At 51.4% G+C, this 17,338-nt stretch overlaps 4 protein-coding genes across 4 annotated transcripts; 2 read left to right on the forward strand and 2 right to left on the reverse strand.

Annotated features, from left to right (window-relative positions):
• The first annotated feature begins 3,024 nt into the window (after nt 1-3,024).
• On the forward strand, nt 3,025-5,731 carry BO94DRAFT_518543 (sugar transporter). Its single transcript, XM_025610037.1, has 8 exons — nt 3,025-3,271; nt 3,341-3,415; nt 3,480-3,743; nt 3,806-3,831; nt 3,890-3,980; nt 4,043-5,049; nt 5,104-5,218; nt 5,284-5,731. The coding sequence occupies exons 1-8, from the start codon at nt 3,216-3,218 to the stop codon at nt 5,504-5,506; spliced, it is 1,857 nt and encodes a 618-aa protein (XP_025466418.1). The 5' UTR covers nt 3,025-3,215; the 3' UTR covers nt 5,507-5,731.
• A 1,582-nt stretch (nt 5,732-7,313) lies between these two features.
• BO94DRAFT_518546 (putative beta-N-acetylglucosaminidase) lies at nt 7,314-10,420 on the reverse strand. The gene is made up of 4 exons (XM_025610038.1): nt 10,172-10,420; nt 9,983-10,105; nt 7,844-9,895; nt 7,314-7,751 (listed from the first exon to the last, which is right to left on the reverse strand). The coding sequence occupies exons 1-4, from the start codon at nt 10,205-10,207 to the stop codon at nt 7,383-7,385; spliced, it is 2,580 nt and encodes an 859-aa protein (XP_025466419.1). The 5' UTR covers nt 10,208-10,420; the 3' UTR covers nt 7,314-7,382.
• A 500-nt stretch (nt 10,421-10,920) lies between these two features.
• Nucleotides 10,921-12,592, reverse strand: BO94DRAFT_468252 (putative MFS transporter; the record flags this gene model as incomplete). The annotated part of the gene is made up of 3 exons (XM_025608236.1): nt 10,921-11,826; nt 11,880-12,113; nt 12,173-12,592. The coding sequence occupies 3 exons, from the start codon at nt 12,590-12,592 to the stop codon at nt 10,921-10,923; spliced, it is 1,560 nt and encodes a 519-aa protein (XP_025466420.1).
• Nucleotides 12,593-14,828: 2,236 nt separating this feature from the next.
• BO94DRAFT_598231 (OSBP family protein) lies at nt 14,829-16,489 on the forward strand (the record flags this gene model as incomplete). The annotated part of the gene is made up of 4 exons (XM_025616284.1): nt 14,829-14,900; nt 15,024-15,349; nt 15,400-15,454; nt 15,516-16,489. 4 exons carry the CDS (start codon nt 14,829-14,831, stop codon nt 16,308-16,310), a joined length of 1,248 nt encoding a protein of 415 aa, XP_025466421.1. The 3' UTR covers nt 16,311-16,489.
• Between the last annotated feature and the right edge of the window lie 849 nt (nt 16,490-17,338).

Consider the following 17,338-nt stretch of genomic DNA (forward strand, 5'->3'; position numbering starts at 1 on the left):
GGTAATTCGTGGTGATGCGAAGGCCAGGTTAGCGGGTTTGACAGGAGACATCCCTCATTTCTGACACAGATTAAGGTCAATATTTAGTTCAATAAAAATGTGCAGAGCTAGCAGGTTGCACAACTTCGTGCAAGGGAAGAGTTTACGGTTCTGTATCGTGCTCATCACTGCCACCTCGATCTTCTCATTTCCGAGGCCAGACTCAATGTAGCAGTTCCAACTTGAGGTAGTTACACTCTACCGCAGCACAGTTGCTCATTATTAAAAGGTGATTCAATACAGGGAGAACCAGTGGGGTCCAACTGTAATACGATTATGTCACGTCAGACAGCTGGAGTGAGGAGCAGCCCCTAATTACCCACCACAATCTCCTGTTCTGATATGCCTTTAGTGATGGGACATCCTACCACAAAATCCTCTACGCTATTTAGAATTCTAAGGGACATATGTAGAGCGCAGCTTGAAGATGGAATTGAAGATCGTAGGAACCATCGTATGACTTATTCCGAGGAAGGGCTGGGCTCGTTACTTGCCTGATTCGGTAAGGATTCCGCTCAGGGCTGCCCCGATCCTGGTCAACGCTACAGCAACTCAATTGGGGGAATAACTGGTCCAACTCACTGGAAGGTATGGTTTGGGCCCCAATCCCACCTGGGCTGCCTTGTGCGTTACGCCAAGCCTTGGCCTGACATCATGAGATTATAGCAAGAGACCAGCCAGTATGCAGCCGGCAGAGGGTCCGGGCCTGCCAGGTATTTCCGACGCATACAATTTCTGATTTCCACAATATCTTTCATCTACAAAATGCCCTACAGAATGACTAGACATCCCTGTAAGGCCAGATCTAGTACCTCCCGGAATGTCTAATCTCCCGCCCCCAAATGTTTGTGTCGCCTAGCCGGGTCGTATCGAGCAGGTCAGCCAAGGCAGGTGGCCGGGGTACTAGTAGCAAGGAAGCCATCCAGCATGGCAAAAGGATGCGCAGGTATGCTTATTGGAGGGTTGCTGGATGCCGTTGATAAGCCTAACTAAGCCTAACCTAGGCTTGGTCCAGTCATATCATGGAGCCGGCCGAGACCCTTTCATCCCTTTCATCTCCACATGGCGCTGTAACCCCAGATCGAATCTCGACCCGCCTTGTGGACGAGCGGGTTTGGTCACCTGTCAAGAACCGGCCTTTGACCTCGAGTATGAGTCGGGATATGGCTTGGCATCCATGCCCGCCCGTTCAGGCAGTGCCCAAACCAATCCAGAATTCGATCTCCCCCCTGCGATCGAACCGTAAGTCTCGAATCCTGTGTGGCAAGAGAAACAAAAATCGCTGTGCACCACTGGCTGACCTCGACTTCTTTCAAAGAGTCTGATATTCCGCCCCTGACCCAAAATTACTCCGTCCGGTTACACCTGGTGATCAAATCGGCTAGTTGCGTGGCTTATCCGTCTTTGTAAACCAACCAAGGGACCGGGGCGTTTCTTGACAGGAATGGGCCCTATACTCCGTACCTGGTGCAAGATGACCGCTGGTGGTTTTCTCTAGTTCGTCTTGTTTAACTTGAAATTCCACGTGAGTTCCACGCAAGGGTGTATAAAGTGGAGGTGGAAATTCTCCGGAAATTTGGAAGGAGGACCTAGTGTCGCAAAAGGATCAGCTACCCTGTCAGATCAGACTCAGAGACTCGATCAACAACCACCAGTTCGGACTACTACTGCGAAAACGCTCATGTCGCTGCGTAGGGTCCCACCTGTGGAGCTTTCAAGTCCCTTTCATGCCAACTTTAAATTCCAGCATACTGGGCCCGATTCAGCGAAGTGCACCCCTACCCCGCTGCTGCATGTGGCCAATAGACGCGCCCGCACATCCACATTTGGCTTAGTACTTGCCAGGCATCGCTCCAGTTGTCAACATCCGGCATCAACACTCAAGGGTGGCGCTGACAGTGTTACAATGCGACGCGATCACTGACTGAGTGGAACAAAAAAAAGGCAAATTAGAAGAGACAACAGCATCAAAAGCATAGCTGTGTTCAGGGGGGCAAATCCGCCACGTACGCGTGCGTCTAGTCTAGTAGAGACGACCGCCTAAATTACACTCATAAGATAAGGTTTGTTGAAAGAACTGCTTACGGTCAGGGATAATGGAAGACTTGAAGAATATCATATGATGGGCTTAGCATCGGATTAGGTTTCTTTGAGATTTGCATTCGGATAATGCCCTCAGTGGTAAGTTGTGCTCACAAGTTGCTTTCTGTGCCTGGTCTGTGCACAAATAGTGACAATGGAGACCAGTACTATACATCTGCTGGAGTCAGCAGACCCAGATTAACCCACCTCCACAATTTCGCACTCCTAGGCTGTAGAAGTGCAGACTCTAAGAAGTCTTTAGTTTAAGCCTTCACTACCAGTACCTGGCTACTTGACCACCCGCTTACTTGTTTGTACCGTGGTTACTATGCCATGGGATGTCTTCTTTGGCAAGGTCGCCATTACCCGGGATGGATGTCCGGGGAGTCGAGTCGAGTAAGCCCAGATGTCAGATTGACATCAGCAAACTAGGCCTGATCTGTTGTTGTATTTCTGGGATTATGTTGCCAGTTACTATGATACATTAGAAACAGAAGTTAAAGAGAGCTGCACTGTAAGTAGAGAATGACAGTTAATCCCTCAAAGAACCCTGTGCATCAGCTCCTAGGTGCTGTTAGGAAGAATGAGGTTGATCATAGTCTCGGAAATTTCGGTCCTATTAGCCATCCTAGTCATGCACCTAGTTGATTGGATTGATTGGATTACCACACGGTCATCTTCCCCGGGTTCAGGGCCCCGCGGGGAAGAGCGGAGCTATCACGGTACCAGGGACTACTTCCATATTGGTAAGTGCCTCCTGCAGCCAGAGTGTGAGTGAATGCAACCGGCCCTCGCCTCTTTGTTTGTCAGGGCACAACCCGGTGAACCCCAACAGCCCACCGTCTCAGTTTTCCCCTGGCACCTGCCCGCTTGTTTCCTTTTAATTCCCCTCCCCTTTCCTTCCTCCGTTCCCACCTCACCCCGCATCTGTTGTGCGTTCTTCTTCTTCCCCGAGATTCTCCACATCCTTGCTTCTTAATCTCCCCAGTTCTCATCTCCGACATCCTTGCGGCTGTGGACTACTCAGTACACCTTCACTTCCTGCAATCACTCAAGCCACACATTCAGCGTTTGTCCTGAGCCTGGCAAACACCATGGCGAAGGATGAAGTGGCCCCGATTCAGGCGGTTGACGCGGTGATCGAACCCTAGTATGTGTTCTATTCTTGTACTGTTTGCTTTTTCTTTGAGACACGTCCTCAGTTGATTTGTGTATGTAGCAACCGCAATGATCCCGAGATCACTGAGAAAGGCACTTCGGAGCACATCAATCTGAACAAGAATACCTCTGCCAAGTAAGTGGCTTACACCCTTCTTCCTAAAGTTCCGTCCATGCTTCAGCTACTGATGTCATAATAGAATCAAGAATCCCCTGGCGGATCTGAGCCCGGCTCAAGTGGTGCAAGATGTTGAGGACTTTGCCAACGAGCATCAGTTGACCGATATTTTTCCCTTGCTCAAGAAGGGGGCTCTTGTGGCGCGCGATCCTCAGAGTTTCTCCGAGGTGCCTGACATCACGCAGGCTGAGGTCGCCGCCATTGAGGCCGAGGTGACTCACAAGTGGCGTCAGCCCAAGTCTCTCTACTTTACCATCATTCTCTGCTCTATTGGAGCTGCCGTTCAGTAAGCACTACAGCTGACGCATACCTTGCTCTATGTATATTAATACTAATCGTCTTGGACAGAGGATGGGATCAGACTGGAAGTAATGGTAAGTACGCTCTAAGGTTCCAAGGATGTGGATTTGCTAATGAAGTGATACCGACTAGGTGCCAACCTTTCTTTCCCCGTTGCGCTTGGAATTCCAGAAACCGGCCCTGATGCGTCGAGAAACCAGTGGCTTGTTGGCGTTGTCAATGCGTACGTAGCCAAGTGCTTCTTATTTCGTTCACAATAAGCTTGAGACTAACATGGTTGTATAGGGCTCCGTACATGTCCAGTGCTGTTATCGGCTGTTGGCTATCTGATCCGCTGAACAAATATATGGGTCGCCGTGGCGCTATCTTCATGTCTGCTATCTTCTGCCTCCTGTCCCCTATTGGGTCGGCTGTGAGCCAGACTTGGCCTCAACTGTTTGTGACTCGTCTACTGTTGGGTCTGGGAATGGGCTTGAAAGCATCTACAATCCCAATGTTCTGTGCTGAGAACACCCCGGCATCTATTCGTGGTGGTCTGGTGATGTGCTGGCAGTTGTGGACAGCGTTCGGTATCTTCCTGGGGACTTCGGCGAACCTTGCTGTCAAAGACACTGGGGATATCTCCTGGAGACTCCAACTCGGTTCTGCCTTTATTCCAGCTCTTCCTTTGCTCATTGGCGTCTACTTTTGCCCAGAGTCGCCTCGTTGGTACATCAAGAAGGGCAATATGCGTCACGCCTACGCTTCTTTGTGCCGCTTGCGCAACACCGAGATACAGTCCGCACGCGATCTCTACTACATATATGCTCAGATTAAGGTCGAGCAGGAGCTTGCTGGCGAAAGCAACTATGCCACTCGGTTCGTGGAGCTCTTTACCATCCCGCGGATCCGACGTGCAACTCTTGCTTCCTTCGTTGTGATGATTGCGCAGCAGATGTGCGGGATTAACATCGTTGCCTTTTATTCCTCGACTGTCTTTCAACAGGCCGGTGCCTCTGTCACGGGAGCGCTTTTCGCCTCGTGGGGCTTTGGGCTTGTGAACTTTATCTTCGCATTCCCGGCAGTGTTCACTATTGACACCTATGGACGTCGATCTCTGCTTCTGTTCACGTTTCCTCAGATGGCCTGGACCCTGTTAGCTGCGGGTTTTTGTTTCTACATTCCTCAGGAGCAGACCGCCCATATAGCGTGTATTGCACTTTTCGTCTTTTTGTTCGCAGCCTTCTACTCCCCGGGTGAGGGTCCTGTTCCATTCACTTACTCTGCGGAGGTGTTCCCTCTGTCTCATCGTGGTAAGCTTTTGCTGTCAGCCCCATTGGCCTATAAGCAGACTAACACAAGCATAGAGATCGGAATGTCCTGGGCCGTAGCAGTTTGTCTTGGCTGGGCTGCGGTGCTTTCGATTACCTTTCCCCGTATGCTTGCCGTCATGACCCCAACCGGTGCATTCGGCTTCTACGCGTAAGTACTGGCAGTTGCTGCTCGCTTCCACTCGGCTTAGATGCGGATGCACTAACATTATTCAGGGGATTGAACGTGACTGCCTTTTTCATGATCTACCTTTGGGTCCCTGAAACCAAGCAGCGGACTCTGGAAGAACTTGATTACATCTTCGGCGTTCCTACTCGGATGCATATGCGTTACCAGGTCTTCCATGTGTTGCCCTGGTGGATTAATCGCTACATCTTCCGCCGTCAGGTTACGCTAGAGCCCCTGTACAAGCTCGACCATCTCGCTACCAGTGGCTAGGGGGTAAGCATTTGTCCTGAGCGTTTAAGGCTTCATTGGTGGATGATGGGACTACTGCTCTCAATACGGAGTACGGATGGGCATGTTTTTTCGGGAGAATATCGGCGTCTTTGAGTGATTTTCCGCGCTCTGCTTAGGGGATCGAATATGAGTGCAGGATACAGTCCAATTGCGTGGCTTGCAAGGATCTTCACGAGTGAAGGACCATGTAATACTCTAATGAATGACAATTTATGATTAGTGCATCAGTTTCATGTAGAGTGGAGCCATTTCAGGCCCGGAAACGTATATTCCGTGCCATATTGGGTGAGTCCAAGGAGTCTGTGGTGCCACTGAGTGGGCAATTTCATGTCGAGGATGTGGAGGAAGAAGAATGGAAAAGAGGGGGGGGTGGGTTATACTCGAAGTGCCCAACTTCTGCCTCAGGACCACTGTCACGCATCACACCAAACCAATACGGTTCGGACTCTCATCAGTAGTACTACTCTGCTATTCCAATCTAACCCCCCCAGTTCAAAACGACTGACCAGCCGAACAATCAATTGATACCTCCTCATCTTCAAAACAACCCATTGCCACCACTAACCATGCCCCCTCTGATTATTGTCCACTTGTCCAGTTTGTTCCTCGGCAACATTATCTATGGCGTTCTCGCCGCGCTGCGCCGCACACGTACTTGGAACTCGTAACTCCATGTGGACGTCTCCACTAAGTCTACTTTCTAGGTCAGACTTTAACCTTGAGTGGTGCTTATTCGTGTTAAGATATCGGGTTGTACTACCAGGTGGGGATTGTCCCTTTCGTCAGGGACAAAGAATACTACCTAGAGGAGTCTAAATTTGGAAGACTGGTTGGTTTGACTGTTTGGTTTTTGGAGGGACGGCATGAATGGATAAGTACATACTTATATGAAGGTGGTGGGGATGGTGGTGTGGTGGGTTGGTTTATTGGGTTGGGGAGAGGTGGGGTCAAGGGAATGGAATTTTGGGGACGCTTGCTTAGTTGGGAGAGGTAAGTTATGGTTGGGTCTGGGGCTGGAGCTGGAGCTGGCAGCGTCCTACGACTTTTAATGGACTGGTCTGGGTTCGGGGCTAGGATGTGTATAGTAACTGTGTAGGCTGCAAACAGTAACCATGTCGTAGCTCTCGAGCTTGTATTGGATGGTGTCCTGGTCCCCGAGCCAATCGGGGTTCTTGACGGTGTTGGAAATGTACCTAGTACCGGCGGTAGTGGTCTCGGCCATGGTTCCCACCTACGGAGAGGTTGGTGTTCTCTAGGGCTGCGACGGTGGGGGAGCGCGTGGGGAAATGGGGATATTCAGGGGTTACTGGTGGTGTTTTCGCAGACTTGTGTATAGATACACTGGTTTCGTCTTACATATGGTCTAAAGACCTGACTCGGTCAGGTAGAGTGCATTATAAAGACTGATTTTGTTTGTGACTACGACAATGGCGCTATTGATATTGGGAGGTGTGGTTTTGAGGCATTCGTAGTAGTGATCAAATAGCGGGGCTTTGGATATCGGAAATGAGTGCCGGTGGAGAGAAGAGCATGGGTGTCGATGAAGCTATGGTCCGAGGAACATTGGCAGCGACCTTTCTGTGGAACTAGTGGATTAAGATGCTGCCTTTTTGGACACTCAATTTGTCAGGTTTCAAGTAAAGTGGCGATTGACTGTTGACCGCCGATGGCGGTTGTCTCGGAACGCAGCCAGCATCCCTTTCGAGGCCGGGAATCTCACCCGAGGTTCCTCTCGGAAGGGCATCTCCGAGACGCAGCCCTCAGCTACTTGTCAACACGCGGGATTGCCAAAGGGTACCTCCAATGATGCCTATATATACTAGTAATATCAGTCTATGGAATTGCTGTAATGCCGTTACATACGAAACGATGCCCGTCGATACTCCCGCCACACTTCGAATCCGAGCTGCTCATAGAACCCTTCCAACACCACCCAGTCGACAAATACGCCCTCAGTGCCCCTCCGCTTCAGATCCTCCATCGCATGGCCTAGCAGTGCAAGCCCAATTCCTCTCTTCCGATGGTCTGCATCAACCCCCACACACCCGATAAGTCCAGTCTTAGGCCCACACAAAGGTGGGAGGGCCCAGCCTTTCTGCAGAGCGGGAGAGTCAGGCCCAAGCATCAGCGTCCAGGCTGCCTGCTTCCCCTGAGAGTCAAATGCTACCATCACACTGAAGGGATATTCAGTAGGCTCCAACTCTTCGTACTGGCTCACCCAGTCCTATTCCATTTTGTTAGCGAGATCCGGAGATGCAACAGAACAAATGTCGAAATATTTGGGGTAGGGAAGAAAGAAAATGGGAACATTATTACCACGTTAGCTGAGAAGTTCTTTCTCTGTCCAGCCAAGCATTCTTCATAATGCTCGGGCTGGAGAGGAGCAAAGGTATACCCCTGTTCCTCAGCGCGGGCAATGTACGCATCCGGGGCCTCAAAGTCCCGGATATCTCGGTACAAGTCCACGTTTCGGGGGTTCGTATGCCATAGTGAAAAGCCACGGCGTTCGAAGAAATGTTGTATTGTTGACGGCAAATCTTGGGGGATACCAGGAAAGAACCTCGGAAACGTGCTGCTAAGCTCGAGCCGTGTGAGCTTCAGGTTTGCCCTATACCATTCAGTAACCTCAGAGACCAACGCTGTTCCAATGCCCTGGCCTTGCTTCTCCGGATCCACCGCAAGCACCGCAACATTACCAACCACATATGATGGCGCACGACTGGCGTACGTTAGGCAGAATCCCACGATATCACCACCCATGCGAGCAACAAAATGGTGCCCATGCCCCTGATATATCAATACCTGCAACTTCGGTGCAGGGAGTAGGTAAGTAGGCAACGCAGCATTCCAGACAGCAGCTAGCTGGGACATATCCTTATGGCTATCCAATGCCAGCACTTCAATAGACAGTCTCCCCATTGAACTCTTGACAGGCAAGACGCCTTGAGGTACTGATGCCCCAAAAATCACCTCAGCGGCTGCCACAAATGCTTCCGGCGTTGGCTCATAGGTGGCGATATATGTTCCAATACAGGAATCTTCCAGAAAGTCATAAGGGTTACAGGCGGCGACGCTGACTAGTGCACGAGCCCGGTTAGGTAGCTCCAGGCCCAATGCCCGTTGGAACGGAGACTCCCGCGCATTGATCGATGTGAAGATGACGACATCGGCAGCTTCGATAGTGCTCAGGTGCTCGGCCGATAAGCCTGCTGCGCCGTAGCGGATTTCAACGACCGTTGAATTGTATTTTTTGAGTATGTCAAGATAGACGGAGGCATTGTAAGAACCTTTTCTCCCGAGCCCCTCACCGTCCACTGCACCCCCCGCGGGGGTCTGTTCCCCGGGGAAGAGGAAAACAACTCCTGCAGACCTAGACACAGGGAGGACATGTGAAGCATCCCGGACAACGGCCACAGAGCGGGAATAGGCTTTCTCAGCTAATGAAGAATGGGTTAAGGCCTCTGCTCCCAGAGCAGGCCAGCTTTCTCCCGGTTCCCGGGGTTGCAATGCTGTCTTCCAACTCAGGAAGCCGCGCTTCAGTTCGTCCACACGACGGATAGCCTCTGCTAACCGCTGGGGAGGGATTTGTCCAGACTCGACAGCCTGGCAAACCTTGAGAATTGAGGCCACTTGAACAGCAAATGTATGGCATATCATGATGCTGTCGCAGCCAGCAGCTAGAGCAAGGACGGCGCCTTGCTCTGTTCCATATGTAGCACGAATGCCGTCCATCTCAAGGCAATCCGTGATGACCATCCCATCGTACCCCATTTCCCTGCGAAGGATATTCATCACATCTGGCGAGAGGGTGGCAGGCAATTTGCCGTCACCAATGCCAGGTAAGGAAATATGTGCAGTCATGATTGCCTCGATGCCTTCGCTTGCTGCCTGACGGAATGGAACCAATTCGCAACGGTCCAGTTGATCCCTCGTTTTGGGGATGACAGGAAGCCCAAAATGGGAATCGACAGCGGTATCACCATGCCCTGGAAAGTGTTTCACGGTAGGCACAACCTTGTGCTTCCGGAGGCCACGGGCGGTGGCACTGGCAAATCGAGCGACGAATTCGGGGTCATCTCCGAAACTACGTACTCCGATTACGGGGTTGAGCGGCTCGGAATTGATGTCACAGACCGGGGCGTAGTTCATGTTGATTCCCGCAGCGCCCAATATCTCACCGGTAGCTACCCCCACCTGATACGCGAGCTCGGGGGAGTTGGTGGCACCCAGAGCCATAGGGCCCGGGAGTTGCGGTGCAATCGGAGGTGAGATCCTGGTAACCAGTCCATTTTCCTGGTCAATTCCAATAAAGAGGGGATGGTTATGTCCTGCTAATCGGGCTTCTTCTTGGAGCGCAAGCGTTAGGGACTTCGATTGGGGTTTGATGTCAGCGACTGAATCCCGGTGTGGGCCTACTGCGGGTGCAGTGAGTGGTTATGGTGAAGGTCGGCATACCTGAAGTTGGGCTGCATCCCTAATATTTCTTTTGAACAGGACAACGCTCCCAATGCCATACTCGTGAATCAACGTCTTGACTTCGGGACTCGGGGTGAGGCCGTGGAAACCGACCGCGAAGAGCTAAACTCCGTCACGCTTCAGTCGGAAGTTTTCTCAGAGGCAATACAGACCTGGGCGACATCCTACCTGGCCAATTTGCTTCTGAAGCCCAGGGGCAGACATCTTGGGAGAAAGTTGCGAAGATGGAGGGATAAGTATGGCAAGTCCTAGGTGGTCGTGTGGTCGGAGGGGCTGAACGGATGGGGCGGGCTAGAGTAACGATGGGTTTATCGATAAACTGCCCGTGGGGCACAAGCTAGCAATACTTGATAGGTAGAAAACTAATTGAAGATCCCAGCAAACGAAGGTGGATCATCAAGCTGGAGCGGAATGCAGTGCAAAGGGAGAGCGATAAAAGACAGGCACAAATACTATGGACAAGGAAAGAGAGAAGCGAGGCCAGGAGCGGCGGGCGGAATGCAGGGCCATTTTCTCCAACTTCCGGCTGCAGCCTTGTAATACCCCGGCCTGGCCTGTTCCTTCTTAACAACGTATCGAAGGGAAAACAGATTGCATCAAGCTGGCCATTCCCTACTTTGGTGCGATTTTTCTCGAGCGCGAGGTGAAGCCTCTGTGTTCTCAGTCTTCCGCTCCTGTCCTTACCACTGTGACTGGGGCCCAGCCCTCTTTATCATCCCAGATAGGTCCGTTACCAGAATCCACTCACATCTAAAGTAGATATAATAAAGTAGTCAGGTCATTAAGTAACTATGCTAAGCCCTAAATATTTACAAAATAATAATGGGCAGCCCGGATGAGCTGAAGGTTCAGTCGTGACATGGCCAGATAATCAATGCTAATGCTTTTTTTTGTCTTTTCGAAGACATGACAAGAAATCAGACATGTGCTTGTGATTTGTTCTCCCATTTCGTGTCTTCTTTAGCCTGGAGCTTTGCATCAACTGCCTCCCTCCATCGATGTCCATACTCGGCGATCAGAAATACCGCACCACCAACAGCGGTCAGAAGCAGCGCGGAGATGGTGCTAAACCACCCCACTCCCAGAGCCTGGACAGCAGGGAGGACGACGCCTGTCCCCACTGCGGCAAATACATACCGAAAAACAAAGTTCGCTGCCACGACTTCCTCGCTTCGACCTTTCTCCTGCATCACGTCCAACCCGTAGGTGTTCAGACTGGGAAAGCAGAACATTGTGGCGACGCCTTGAAGAAACATAGAGATGACGGGGACCGGAACTCCACCGACTTCTCGGTCCACTGTCCAGCCATAGACGAGGACGCAGGCTGGGGTGGCGATGCAAATGAAGGGGACGCAGGAACGGAGACGGTCTTCGGGGATGCGCTGGCCGTTGCGGATTCGGGCGTATTTCCGGGCCACAAGATCGGCCCAGCGGCCGCCGACAAAAGCGCCGGCTAGGTAGCCAGAACCGGGGGCGAGGTAGAAGAGGCCAGCTTCGACGGGAGTGGTGAGGTGGAAGCGCGGGTTGAGGATGTAGCGGATGGGGGTGAGGAGGGCATATTGGTTCCAGACTAAGGTGCCGGCGGCGAGACTGGCGAGGAAGATGTTCGGGTATGAGAAAACCAGGCGGGCGATGCGGATAGGGCAAATGTGGCTGCCGAGTTGTTTGGCTTTTTGAGGGAAGGTTTTTCCTTTGAGTTGGGCGTCGGATTTGTGGGCGATGGTCTCGGGGAAGACGACGATGATGAGGACAGCTGCAAACCCGTTCAATGCGGCGAGCAACCAGAATATGTCTCTCCAGGGGCGGAAGGTGGCCACGACACCCTGGATAAGTAAGAGTTAGTTATATGTTACGCGGATTATATGCATGAACATACACCTAGAAAGGGACCAAGGGCAGGTCCAGTCAAGGTACCTGACAAGACCCATCCCAACGGTAAGGCTCGAGACATTGGCTCGAAGATATCGCCGACGGTGGCGCTGCCAAGCACTAAGAATGCAGTGCCCTGAAACGCGGTGCATATGCGGAAAACGAAGTAGGCTTCGATATTAGGGGCCAGCGCTGTGGCCACTGTGAAGAGAAAGAAAAGAATGGAGCTTGTGATAAAAATCTAGAAGGATAGCTATCATTAGCACCAATATAGAAAAGGCACAATTGAATGTCACTCACAGGGCGGCGGCCCGAGATCTGACTTAAGGGTCCCCAAAGTAGAGCAGCAATCCCCATGAAGGCTAGGTAAAGAGCGTTGCTGGCGTTGATGATATCCCCGGTGGTATTGAACGTCCTGGCAAGTTCGGGAACAGCGGCTAAGATGGCAGTGGAGGAGATAGGACCAAGAATAGCACAGTATGAGAGAATGACAACGATGATGATTTTTCGAGCAGGCGACAGTCGAGTGTATTGACTCGCATCGACTTCTCGGCTGTTGTTTTCTTCTTGGGGCAAGGTCTGGTCTGATTCGCGGGTGGTGGCCTGAATGAGGGTAATAGTTGAGTTGAGAGGCGGTCGATGATCTGATCTGAAGCCCTGATGTCCTGCATTCGGGACAACTAGGGTTGAGGATGAAGTCAAGAATTTCTGGTCAAACATTCTGCCGGTGTCCTTGGACATTGTAAAGGAAGTGGATCATATCAGTGACAGCGGATAGGATACGAGTGTTCCCTCTTGCTGAGAAACAAATGTGCTTTGCGTCTAAGGAATGGATGTCTAAAGCCAGGTAGCACGTCGATAAACGAGTCAATTAAGAGAAAATGAAAGGAGGGGTATCTCTAAAAGAGTTTCTGATGACAAAATCCAAAGGAGAGGATGGGGCTCCATAGCACCCAGGCATCTAATACTGTAGATTTGTCGTTCCACACCCCAGCAATGACATAGGATCATGGATCCAAGATCATCTTTAAATGATTGGAGTACCAGGAAGGTGAGAACTCTCATTTCCACCTGGGTGTCACAACGACTCCAATTTTAGGTAGACTATCATCAGTGTGGAGGGCCAGACCACCAGACTATCTGGCCCCTAAAACACTCGAACACCCAGATCAGTAAGAGTCGAAGTATTTTTGCTAGTATCCACACACAAATCTAGCCCAGGATCAAACTTTGTTGGCCGCTAAACCCATGGTGCTCGCAGTTCGTTGGCGCTGAGCACGCTTTAGCATCTATAAGCTCGGGACAGATGCGGGAACCGTAGCTTGCCCCAGAGGTGGAAATAGGATCGACACAGGGGGACCAGTAAACGAGATTCGGAGCAACCAACGCTATGTGGATTATTCTGCATTAGCAGCCACGTTCCGGAGAAAAGAACCAAGTTATTAAAGGGGCAAGATGACAATACCATTGTACCGTGCTTTTCATTCTCGGGTCCTTACGACCGGCGGCATAGGGTTGCACGACGTCGGCGGCCCCATGCCAAAATTGACTCCAGAGCCGCGACCTAGTGGAGACAGAGAGCTTCAGGATTCCAGGAGAGGAACAGTTCATGCCCCGGCCTGGCCGATCGCGCCCACTCCAATATAACTTGGTTTCGGCCTACTTGAAAATCATCGATGGTCCCTGAGTAGGGCTCCTTGGTGAACCGCTGACGATCGTGTTCGCATGACGAGGGTTGTTTTGGTCTGATGCTCCAACACAAAGAGTACCGTTGCTCTAAGTGTGCGCATGCTCACGGGCGTCTCTTCTTCTTGGGACGCCAGCTCATGTCGCGGCTGTCGAGGCTCTGTTCTACTGCGTAGGATGGATTATCTACCCGGAAAGGCGGAGACTCCACGTAGCATTCTAAGGTTTCAATAGGAAGGTCAGTGTTCCGCTTTCGTCCACATGCACCACCCCGGGGAACCTCTTCCAACCACTCATCTGGCTGTAGCAACCATCCCGAATCTCTTTATCGTGGTAATTTGCAGTCAACCCTGAGCGACGCAGGAGGCTTTGGAACCGCGGTCGCACTGCACCGGGAAGGTAACCGACAGAGTTGCAATCACACAAGGCGGATGGGTGGTTGCTAGAAATCTAGTTGACGCGTGCTATCTCACACGAAGTACAAAGTAGGACCTGAATCTGGAGCACAACGATAGAGGCTCTAAGACGAACTAGTCCCATGGTGCGTAGGAAGCAATTAACTTGGTTGTCGGGGAAGCGGAAGAGTTCACGCCCAGCCCGGTCGCCGAGTCATCTGATAAGCCCCGTCTAGATCAGGGGAACATGTACAGATTACGGAGATTAAGATCAGTTTATCATTATATTCTCTTGCTTTTGCCCTCCCATTAGAAGCTTTTTTTTTGTTCTTTTACCCCCTCTTTTCTAGTTTTCCTTGCTTTTCCCCCGCCCTTTACTTCATATTATAATTATGTTTTCCCGAGAAATAACGCAGTAGCTGGCCTCCATAAAATTTCCGCCTTGGAGCTAAAAGAAACGAGTGGCACGCGAGCCAGTAGGATTTATGAAAACCACCAACGAAGACCATGCAGGTAACCATATAAATCGCTGCTTGTCGCGGTTCAGCCTTCGGTCTCTACCCAATGGAAAAAGCAAGCGACCAAGGGCATCCGCGGGGGGGCATCTCAGCCACCCATGACGTCGAACGCGGCGCCCCCCCTGCGCGGGTGGCTTAGACTGGATTTGGTGGGTGACCCGATCGCCCTCCGGCCGCTTTCCTCTTCCACCCCCCCATGACATCTCCATCCGTCTCTCTCCTGTCCATCGCCTCCTCCCTCTTCTCTTCCCCTCTCCCCCCGCTTCTTCTTTCACAGTTATTCCCCCAGGGCTTATTCTTAGCCAGTCCTGCGGTCTTGTTCTCTATCTCTAATCGATATTGTTTCACAGCCACAAAATGAGTTCCAGCAAGGATCCACAGTCCGGCGTTCCCGCCAACAGCAAAGGTTCCTGGACAAGTTTCCTTAAGGTATGATGCCGGAAAAGACCAGGTCTCCCCCCTCCCCCGGGCAATTGGTCCCACGCTATGGAAGATCTAGGTCGCATATCATTCTATGGGGCTTGGCTAACCGATCCTGCGCCTTTCCTCTAGTCTATCGCCTCCTTCAACGGAGATCTTTCTTCCTTGACCGCCCCGCCCTTTATCCTTTCCTCCACCTCCTTGACCGAATATTCTGCCTACTGGGCAGAACACCCGGGTCTGTTTGTGGCCGCCGCGAGAGAGGCCGATCCAGAGAAGAGAGCTCTGGCTGTTCTTAAATGGTTCCTCAGTACCCTCCATCAGCAGTACTGCAGTCGCAGTGAGAAGCTCGGTAGTGAGAAGAAGCCCTTGAACCCTTTTCTGGGAGAGCTGTTCCTCGGAAAGTGGAATTCCGATGCGGATGTGGGCGAGACTACCTTGATTAGCGAACAAGTCAGGTAGGTGGTACTGCTCTCGACACATTTCTGGACCATATTGACCACACTAGCCACCATCCCCCGGCCACTGCTTATGCCATCCGGAACGAGAAGCATGGCGTTGAGGTACGTAGTTATTTCGGGCTTATTGGAAAGGCGGGGCTCTGACTTGAGGTTGAATACGTAGCTCCAAGGATACAACGCTCAGAAGGCCTCCTTCTCCAGCACCATTCAGATCAAGCAGATTGGACATGCTCTGTTGACCCTCACTCCTCCGGGTGCGGACAAGAACGATACTGCTCAGCAGGAAAGATATCTGATCACCCTTCCGCATCTGCACATCGAATCCTTGATCTACGGAACGCCGTTTGTCGAACTGGAGAAGTCCACCCGCATTGCCAGCAGCACCGGCTACGTGGCGAAGATTGACTACTCCGGCAAGGGCTGGCTAAGCGGCAAGAAGAACACGTTCAGCGCCATCCTGTATAAGGAGAATGAGGGTGAAAAGAAGCCTTTGTACACCGTCGATGGACAGTGGTCGGATTCCTTTGTCATCAAAGATTCCCGGAAGCACGAGGTGGACAGATTCTCAGTCAAGGACACGAAGACAACCCCCTTGACTTTGGCACCCATCGACGAGCAGGACCTGTATGAGAGCCGACGGGCATGGCGGGACGTTGCGGTGGGCATCGAGCGGGGCGATATGGACGCCGTGTCCGTAGCCAAGTCCAAGATTGAGAACGCCCAACGCGAGCTTCGCAAGGTCGAGAAGTCAGAGGGCCGCGAGTGGGACCGACGCTTCTTCAAGCGTGTCAACGATAACGATGACGATGGATTCTGGAAACTCGCGAGGATGCTCGGCATTACGTCTTTGGAAAGCGAAAAAACGGGCGGTGTTTGGCGGTTCGACGCGGCTAACGCCGTGAACGCTCAACCTCCTTACCATAAGACTGGGGGAGAGGGTCTCGGAGTTACTGCATGAATGAGATGAGAGTCAGCAGATATACACGTTGCGTTTAATCAACCTCTTTTTTTATCGTCCAGGTGGACGGGTGATTTGGCAAACATGGCGCTAACAGGTGCCCCTATAGAGTACGTTTGCTTTCATATGAGAATTTATCCTTTGGTTTTGGTGGAGATGTTTTGGCACCTGTACATAGAACAGCAACCGCAGCTGAATGATCGGTAGATCTCAGCGATATTGGAAAGATGCAGTACTCAGTACGGAGTACTCGAGGAGGAGTTTAAGAATTGACTTAATTTTGGCATTCGCAAACGGTCGGCAAACCCCCGGGTCTTGGCAACTGTTCCAAACTTCAAATATTACCCGAAAGGGGCAATGTTCAATAGTCTCGGGCTGTCTACCTCGGATCAGCCTTCGGTCCGTTACGCCACTAGATCCATGACTCGGTCATGTCTCACCATTGAAGTTTATCGAAATTGCTTTGATCGAGAAATTGAGCAATCGAGAAATATAGGAGCATGCAGGGTCCTGACCGGGTCTTGGCTTAGTTGGCTAGCTGCCATCTTGCCGGGCACCACAGCAAACAAGGGGCATTGGTTTTGCACAGGCCATCCAACCCATTTCTTTGTGGTCCGGATCTTGATCCGTTCAAAGCTACCACATATTGAAAGGTGCCAATCAAGGTCAATTGTGCACAGAGCCTGTCATGGCTCATGTCTGTCCCGGCAAGGAACAATGGCTCAAAGCTACTCAACAGTGTCAAGATGACTGCCTTTTCCGTGGCCTGTCATGTCTAGAAGCATAGGCAGGTACCCAATTATCTGATATTTGAGGCAAGATAATATACAATTCGTTACGGAACCCCCAATAGTCACTATCTACATAAAAGGGTATGCAGTACCTTGATTGAAGCTTGTGACTTAGCAATGGACCACTGAGAGGGGGCAGGCACTAGTCTAGCACCGAATTATGGGTTGCTTGAGTCCGGGAGCTAGGTGCCAGCGGCTCCTGGGACACAGAGAGCCATAACCTGAAAGACACCATTT

This window comes from Aspergillus sclerotioniger (genome assembly GCF_003184525.1).
Source record: "Aspergillus sclerotioniger CBS 115572 chromosome Unknown BO94scaffold_17, whole genome shotgun sequence".
NCBI lineage: Eukaryota > Fungi > Ascomycota > Eurotiomycetes > Eurotiales > Aspergillaceae > Aspergillus > Aspergillus sclerotioniger.

Excerpts from the sequence above, each read along its gene's own strand:
- BO94DRAFT_518546 (XM_025610038.1), bottom strand. The coding sequence starts at position 10,207 with ATGTCTGCCCCTGGGCTTCAGAAGCAAATTGGCCAG. Across the intron at positions 9,896-9,982 it reads GGGATGCAGCCCAACTTCAG|TCCCTAACGCTTGCGCTCCA; the intron begins GTATGCCGACCT and ends CCCCAATCGAAG. Across the intron at positions 7,752-7,843 it reads AGAACTTCTCAGCTAACGTG|GACTGGGTGAGCCAGTACGA; the intron begins GTAATAATGTTC and ends AAAATGGAATAG.
- BO94DRAFT_518543 (XM_025610037.1), top strand. The coding sequence starts at position 3,216 with ATGGCGAAGGATGAAGTGGCCCCGATTCAGGCGGTTGACGCGGTGATC. Across the intron at positions 3,981-4,042 it reads CTTGTTGGCGTTGTCAATGC|GGCTCCGTACATGTCCAGTG; the intron begins GTACGTAGCCAA and ends ATGGTTGTATAG. Across the intron at positions 5,050-5,103 it reads GTTCCCTCTGTCTCATCGTG|AGATCGGAATGTCCTGGGCC; the intron begins GTAAGCTTTTGC and ends ACACAAGCATAG.